This window comes from Callithrix jacchus, chromosome 21 (assembly GCF_049354715.1).
Source record: "Callithrix jacchus isolate 240 chromosome 21, calJac240_pri, whole genome shotgun sequence".
Classification (NCBI taxonomy): domain Eukaryota; kingdom Metazoa; phylum Chordata; class Mammalia; order Primates; family Cebidae; genus Callithrix; species Callithrix jacchus.
The window spans coordinates 18,626,323-18,635,508 of record NC_133522.1 but is presented as its reverse complement, the minus strand read 5'-3'; the positions used below and the strand labels follow the sequence as shown (position 1 = coordinate 18,635,508).

Here is a 9,186-nt window from a genome sequence, read left to right as displayed (position 1 = left end):
CCAACAACATTGTGAACAAGGGTGGTTAGTAAGCATGGAATGTGAGAATGACAAAGTGAAAAATATCCAATTTTCTCAAAAAAATAAAAAATTAATAATCCTGGCACTTCCATGACAGTTAAAAAGAATAAAGAATGAAGTATTGTTTTAAAAAACAAAGAAAAAATCAAACAAAGAAGGAACAAGCTAGCTTTAGAGTCAGAATACCCAGATTTATGTACAGACTCCAATATATTGAAGGTTGTTAACTGATATAAATCATCTCTTCTATCCAATTCTTAACATCTTATTCTCTAAATCCAGGTAATAAGAACATAGTTCATGGGACTATTTGAGAGTTAAAGAAGTAATGCACATAATGCCTATAGCTGGTTTGCCCCATTTCAAAAGCTTTTGGAACTTGCCACTACATTTAAATTATTATTTAATAATTACTTATTATTAATTTTGAGTACAGTAATGAAATGTCATTTATTAGTTTTAAAAGAAACAAATATATTAATAAACTTAGAAAAGTTTCCAAAACTTAGTTACATATTATTATATACACATATTACAACATATATTTTGATAACTATATGTATATATACTTCACTATATGCATTAGCTATGACAGTATACACATAAAATATTGCTGCCATTAGAAAATTTACTGTGCATTTTTTGTTAATAAAACAAATGTGATAATCTGGTTAAGTATTTGGAAGAAAAATAAAGATTATTCTTATATATACAAATTACTCATGTTAACAAAAACCGACATATTTTAACATATAAAATAAAATATTTAAAGGCAGTAAAAATTAGTTAAAACTTTCATTGTGTAAGGATGAGGATAAATCTATAAAGATCTTGCTAAGTAATATTCTAGAAGAAAATTGCAACTTTCTGTAATAAAATATAATAAATTTGAATGCATAGGAATATTGAAAGATTACATTATAATAACTCATTAATGAATTTGAATTATATACATTTAAATTTTATTAACGAAAATCATTAAAAGTAACATTTAAAGTTCAAAAATGTATTATTTTTTCTCAAGTATAAGTAACATACCTAGCCAAACAAAAAACACATACAGATGAACTTATTCAACCTCACAGATTAAATCAAAGATCTAAGTGCTTTCTAAAAAAATTTTTTTATGAATTTATTTTGCTCTTTTCTTGATTCATGAACACTACAGATGTACCCTGTAATAATTCTTTCCCAGTTGAAATCTGTTTCTGAATAAAGGCACTTTGAAGTACCTTGTTGTACTAGCTACCTAAACCTCTGTTCAACACATTTCTTAATGCATGCAGGTAGACATTAATGTATTATTTTATAATGCATTCAATGCTTAATAACACTATACTTGGTTAATGAATATCTTCTAGATGAAGAACAATGTACTAGAAACATGAATGGACACTCAAGTGAATACATTTTGTTAGACATTAATTTGGTCTCTCATCATTTAACTTCATAGAACATAAGAACTGTAATGAATTATAAATTACTAACAGCCTGTAAACTGTCGGGAAAATGCTCTCCACAACAGTCTGACACATTGCAATAGTTCATTTTCCTTGGCAATATCACAACATTGTCTTTTAATATTCATCAAAGAGGAAAATTCTAACATGTGAAAGGTGTTTGGATGTTTGGAGAACAAAACAGTATTCATGAGACCACTTTAGGTAATTCCATAATATCCTGGACCTTACTTAGGCTTCTCCTTTGCTTACCTTTTCTCCCCATACAGACTCAATTATTTGCTTAATCATGAACACCCATTTAATCTTGTCTAGTCTTCATTGTTTCCATTTAGTAGCTTTTTTAACTCTAAAATTTGAAAAGTCATCCCTGTTATTTATAGGTGACTTGCACTCCTCCCTCTCAGCCTCCTCAATTCATGTATACACACAAATACACAAATCTTCAGTATACTACAAACTTGTGGTAAAACCAGAGTGTACTTTCTATAGTAATCTATCTTCCAATGGATTCCTCTGACTTCTTTCAAAACAGCTAGCCATTCTTAAGTTCCTGCAGTGATTACATTCATTTTTAGTTCACCTAAACATAGAAGGCTTTCCTGACTTACCTGGAAACGGTGATCTCATGACTACTAAGTATCCTAATACATTTTTATTGGTTGTAATAATGATAACAATGATGTTTGAACCAACAATATCCATATGGCAATGTCTGTGATTACTTTGCATGTATTGTTTATTCATGCAATGAAACTAATGTGGCTATTGCAATCTACTTTTAACAAATGGGAGAGAAAGAATTTCAATAACTTGCCCAAGATAACATGGTCTAGGCTATTTGTTTAATTCAAATCTATCTATCATCTATCTATCTATCTATCTATCTATCTATCTATCTATCTATCATCTATCATCTATCTACCTAATTGAATAAAACATACCTCTTTATGTTTATAATTAGATATACATAATACCTACATTATAGTCTTTGTCTATAGTACTGGAGATTTATTTTACAATGAAATAACAATAGTTAATAATAATTTACTATATACTTTGAAAATTACTAGCAGAATATTTTAAATGTTCTCAAAACAAAAAAAGGCTAAGTGAGGTGATAAATATATTAATTATCCTGATTTTAGCATCCCACAATGTATAAATATATCAAAAATCACATTGTATCTGATAAATATATGCAATAATAAATATTAACTTTCAAATTTTATAGGTATGATTGTTTCATAATTCTTATATCTTAAAACATGTATTATATTTTTATTTTTTAAATTTAAGTGTATTTATTAACTTATTATTTAGATTTTTCAATAATTTTAGAAAGGCCTATAATCTATCTATCTATCATTCTATCTATCCTTCTATCTACCTAATCCATTTTTGTGCTTGACATAGTGGCCTGTAAAGTAAAACAGTTGCTCATTAGGTGTTGGTTAAATTTAGTAGTTGGTAACAAAAACTACATCCAGGACTACAAATATATTAACTACTTTAACATCATAAAGCCCACTAATAGCTTCTGTATAAATTATGTTAAATCTTACAGCATTTTATATATATATGTTTTTTCTTTTTTCGAGTATATGTGTGTGGGCTGTGATCCTGACGAGCTTCTGAAAAACTCTTACCAGACGCTGGTTACTGTGGTGATCAAAGATCTGTTTATATAACTGCAATTTCATTTCTTTTGGAAGATTAGAATGAAAAAGAAATTGAGAACTCCTATGCTTGTTTTCAGCATGTTATGTTGTTATAGGGCTGTTGATATTACAAATTAGATATCATCATTTTCAGAACATTTTATAATGTGTTGATTTTATCTAAAATTAAGATCATAAGCCTTAGTAGCTTATAGTAATTCATTAATAAAATAATATTTCTAAATACATAGGAATAAATATATATTCTTAATTTAAACAGCGACACAATAAATGAAGGCTTTTTAATTTTTAGAGAGGCATCTAAATGGTTGCCATAAGGTAATATGTTCAGATTACTATAATAGAAGCAATAATTATAACTGAAACACTGAGATGAGAGGAGAGTATGAAAAGAAGAAAGGAGAAAAAATAATTCCTGACTTCTGTGAAAAGACATAATTTTATAAATTTTGTAATATCTTGTGACTATATTATTAAGATCTCTCCCTGTGCTTGAAAGAAGCCCATAGGAGTAACAGCCATGTATGTTATGCTTCATTAGCTTCTTAGCAGTTCTGCTACTCATCATATATATGTATATATATAGTTATACATTAAATATACTTAATATATTTTCTAAAATTAGAGAAATTTCCTAAAATTAGAGAAAGACACCAAACCAAACATTGAGGAAGCTCAGAGAACAAGCAGGATAAATACAAATTATATACAAAACCATATACATATGTGTGTATATATGTAATTTGTGTATACATACACACATAGGTATAAACTGTAGGAAATCTAAGACAAAGATAAAAAATTGAAAGAAGTCAGAGGAATGAGACATCCTACATATTGAGAATCAGATTCCCTTTTATCAAACGAGCAAAAAGAGGGTAAGAAAAATACTTAGTTTTGAAAGATAAAAATTACCCACCTAGAATTATTTACTAAGGTTATTCATTAAAACTGTGTGAAACAGTTTCAGTTTTTCGTTTGACATGTAAATATGCTAAACCAAATATGGTTTGGCCCCATTTCAAAAGCTTTTGGAGGGGGGGATACCGAAGATGGCGCTGTGAGAACAACCCAGGATTGGAGCTTGTGTTGAGTCTGCGGAGAGGTGAGTCAGAGCTGCATTTCCAGACTGATCTTTGTTGCCCACAGAACGGGCAAATTCCCAAGTGAAGAGGAGACACAGGACGCCAGGCAGAACCTCCGCCTGATGAAGCCAGCAGCCTGGGTGGTGGTGGCCGGCCCTGCCCAGCACTCCCCACAGGTCGTGCTTGTCCGGGTGCCCTGTTGAACCGGCAAATGGAGACGTGAGAGGGCTGGACTTGAGACTGAGCTAGACTTGGACAGTGGGCCAGCCCAGGGGATTGCAGGGACAGAGCATTGAGGTGGCCTAGTGGGACGAACAAAACCGCGATTACAAACAAACCCTGTGCAGACATCCTGAGATGCTCTGTGGGGCAGGGGCATCCACCATTACTGAGGCAACCCACCCCAACTGAGATACATGCCCATTGCTGATGCAGCCAGCCGTTGCTGAGGCAACCCGTCCCTACTGAGATACACTCCCACTGCTGACCCAGCCTGCTGTTGCTGAGGCAACCTGCTACAACAGAGAGACTCCACCGCAGGGCGTGGCGGAGAACACAGCAGAACAGCAGAGCCAGGGCGAGCCTCACAACAGCAGGGCAGAGCCTCGGCAGGCAAACAGTGGCTAGTCTGCGTCCTAGCTGGGCAGGACCACAACGGACATCCATAAATAAAGCCCAAACCCCTCAACACAGAGCATTTGAGAAAAAAAGGGTTTTTTTAATGAGCTCTGTTGCAGCAGAATCAAACATAGCAGCCTAACAGCCCTGCATGAACAACACAGCTCACAGCTCAGCAATTGAGCTCCTATAAAGTACAAACTGTCTCCTCAAGCAGCTCCCTGACCCCTCTATATCCAAAAGACTGACATTATGCAGGCATCATCCTGGGACAAAGATAGCAGAAAAAGAAACTGGTAGCATCCCTCGCTGTGCCACAGCTGCTAGAGGTGCACCCCAGACAAGCAGGGTCTGGAGCGGACCTCAGCAGTCATACAGCAAAGGGGCTAGACTGGTAGAAGAAAAAACAAGCAACAGAAATACTTCATCATCAACATTCTGTGTGTCCACTCAGAGACCCAATCGAAAAGTCAGCAACTACGCAGACGACAAGCGGGCAAATCCACAAAGATGGGAAGAAACCAGCGCAAAAAAGAGGAAAACACCCGAAACCAGAACACCTCGCCTCCTAGAAAGGACCAAAACTCCTCACCAGCAAGGGAACAAAGCTGGACGGAGAATGACTGTGACGAAATGATGGAATTAGACTTCAGAAGGTGGATAATGAGAAACATTTGTGAGCTAAAAGAACATGTATTAAATCAATGCAAAGAAAGTAAGGAACTTAAAAAAAGATATGAGGAAATGATAACAAGAATGGATAACTTAGAGAGGAACATGAATGAATTTAAGGAGCTGAAAAACACAATACGAGAACTTCGCGAAGCTTGCACAAGTTTCAATAGCCGAATTGACCAAGCAGAAGAAAGAATATCTGAAGTCGAAGATCAACTCAATGAAATAAAAAGAGAAACCAAGATTAGAGAAAAAAGTGGAAAAAGGAATGAACAAAGTCTCCAAGAAATGTGGGACTATGTGAAAAGACCTAACCTACGTTTGATAGGTGTACCAGAAGGGGACGAAGAGAATGAATCCAAGCTGGAAAATACTCTTCAGGACATCATCCAGGAAAATTTCCCCCACCTAGCAAGACAGGCCAACACTCAATTGCAGGAAATACAGAGAACACCACAAAGATATTCTGCAAGAAGAGCAACCCCAAGGCACATAATCGTCAGATTCAACAGCATTGAAATAAAGGAGAGAATACTAAGGGTAGCCAGAGAGAAAGTTTGGGTCACCCACAAAGGGAAGCCCATCAGACTCACAGCAGATCTCTCGGCAGAAACACTACAAGCCAGAAGAGAGTGGGGGCCAATATTCAACATTCTTAAAGAAAAGAACTTTCAACCCAGAATTTCATATCCAGCCAAACTGAGCTTCAGAAGTGAAGGAAAAATAAAAGCCTTTGCGAACAAGCAAGTACTCAGAGATTTTGTCACCACCAGGCCTGCTTTAAAAGAGCTCCTAAAAGAGGCACTACACATAGAAAGGTACCAGTACCAGCCATTCCAATTTCACACTAAATGCTAAAGAGCATCAACATAATGAAGAATCTACAACAACTAACAGGAAAAACAGCCACTTAGCATCAAAATGGCAGTATCAAATTCACACATAACAATATTAACCCTAAATGTAAATGGACTAAATGCACCAATCAAAAGACACAGACTGGCAAATTGGATAAAAATCCAAAACCCATCAGTGTGCTGTATACAGGAAACCCATCTCACATGTAAGGATACACAAAGGCTCAAAATAAAGAGATGGAGGAAGATTTACCAAGCTAATGGAGAGCAAAAAAAAGCAGGAGTTGCAATTCTCATCTCTGATAAAATAGACTTTAAAACAACAAAGATCAAAAGAGACAAAGAAGGCCATTACATAATGGTAAAAGGATCGATACAACAAGAAGAGCTAACGATCCTAAACATATATGGACCCAATGCAGGAGCACCCAGATACATAAGGCAAGTTCTTAATAACTTACACAAAAGGACTTAGACTCCCACACAATAATAGTGGGAGACTTTAACACTCCACTGTCAATACTAGACAGATCAATCAGACAGAAAATCAACAAGGATATCCAGGGCTTGAACTCAGACCTTGAGCAAGTAAACCTGATAGACATTTACAGAACTCTCCACCCCAAATCCACAGAATACACATTCTTCTCAGCACCACATCACACCTACTCTAAAATTGACCACATAATTGGAAGTAAAGCACTGCTCAACAAATGCAAAACAACTGAAATCATAACAAACAGCCTCTCAGACCATACTGCAATCAAGTTAGAACTCAGAATTCAGAAACCAACCCTAACCGCACAGCTTCATGGAAACTGAACAACTGGCTCTTGAATGTTGACTGGGTAAACAACGAAATGAAGGCAGAAATAAAGAAGTACTTTGAAACCAATGAGAATGAAGACACAACATGCCAGAACCTCTGGGACACATTTAAGGCAGTCTCTAGAGGAAAGTATATAGCAATAAGTGCTCATATGAGAACGGAGAAATTCAAAATTGACACCCTATCATCAAAATTGAAAGAGCTAGAGGAGCAAGATCAAAAAAACTCAAAACCCAGCAGAAGACAAGAAATAACTAAGATTAGAGCTGAGCTGAAAGAGATTGAGACCCAAAAAGCCCTTCAAAAAATCAATAAATCCAAGAGCTGTTTTTTTGAAAAGATCAACAAAATAGACAGACCACTAGCCAGATTGATTAAAAAGAAAAGAGAGAACAACCAAATAGATGCAATAAAAAATGTGGGGAAATTACCACAGATTCCACAGAAATTCAAACCATCATCAGAGAATATTACAAACAACTCTATGCGCATAAACTAGTAAACCTGGAAGAAATGGATAAATTCCTGGACTCCTGTGTCCTCCCAAGCCTAAACCAAGAGGAAGCTGAAACAATGAATAGACCAATAACAAGGTCTGAAGTTGAGGCAGCAATTAAGAGCCTACCACACAAAAAAAGCCCAGGTCCAGACGGGTTCACAGCCGAATTCTACCAGACACACATGGAGGAGCTGGTACCATTCCTTCTAAAACTATTTCAAACAATCCAAAAAGAGGGAATCCTTCCCAAATCATTTTATGAGACCAGCATCATTCTGATACCAAAACCCGGTAGAGACCCAACAAGAAAAGAAAACCTCAGGCCAATATCCATGATGAACATAGATGCAAAAATCTTCAATAAAATATTGGCAAGCCGATTGCAACAGCAAATCAAAAAACTTATTCATCATGATCAAGTAGAATTCATCCCGGGGATGCAAGGCTGGTTCAACATACGCAAGTCTATCAACGTAATTCGCCACGTAAACAGAACCAAAAACAAAAACCACATGATTATCTCAATTGACGCAGAGAAGGCATTTGACAAAATTCAACAGCCCTTTATGCTAAAAACCCTCAATAAACTCGGTATCGATGGAATGTATCTCAAAGTAATAAAAGCTATTTATGACAAACCAACAGCCAATATCCTACTGAATGGGCAAAAACTGGAAGCATTCCCTTTGAAATCTGGCATTAGACAAGGATGCCCTCTCTCACCACTCCTATTCAATATAGTACTGGAAGTTCTAGTCAGAGCAATCAGGCAAGAAAAAGAAATAAAGGGTATTCAAATAGGAAAGGTGGAAGCCAAATTGTCTCTATTTGCAGACGACATGATAGTATACCTAGGAGACCCCATTGCCTCAGCCCAAAAACTCCTGAAACTGATAAGCAACTTCAGCAAAGTATCAGGATATAAAATCAATGTGAAAAAATGACAAGCATTCCTCTACACCAATAACAGACTTAAAGAAAGCCAAACCAAGAACGAACTGCCATTCGCAATTGCTACTAAAAGAATAAAATACCTTGGAATACAACTCACAAGGAACGTAAGGTACCTCTTCAAGGAGAACTACAAACCACTGCTCAACGAAATCAGAGAGGACACAAACAGATGGAGAAACATTCCATGTTCATGGTTAGGAAAAATTAATATCGTGAAAATGGCTATACTGCCCAAAGTAATTTACAGAATCAACGCTATCCCCATCAAGCTACCATTGACTTTCTTCACAGAACTGGAAAAAACCACCATGAACTTCATATGGAACCAAAAGAGAGCCCACATAGCCAAGTCAATTCTAAGCAAAAAGAACACAGCGGGGGGCATCACACTACCGGATTTCAAACTATACTACAAGGCTACAGTAATCAAAACAGCATGGTACTGGTATCAAACAGAGATATAGACCAATGGAACAAAACAGAGGCACCGGAGGCAACACAACATA

General features: G+C 36.0%; 1 protein-coding gene across 1 annotated transcript in view; it reads right to left on the bottom strand.

Annotated features, from left to right (window-relative positions):
* Positions 1 to 454: 454 nt before the first annotated feature.
* Positions 455 to 9,186, bottom strand: part of LOC100391789 (uncharacterized) — a 104,588-nt gene continuing 95,856 nt past the window's right edge. The window contains exon 11 of the mRNA XM_078358595.1: positions 455 to 4,444. Within this exon, the coding sequence (XP_078214721.1) occupies positions 4,185 to 4,444 (260 nt within the window). The 3' untranslated portion in view covers positions 455 to 4,184. The remainder of the gene's footprint in view (positions 4,445 to 9,186) is intronic.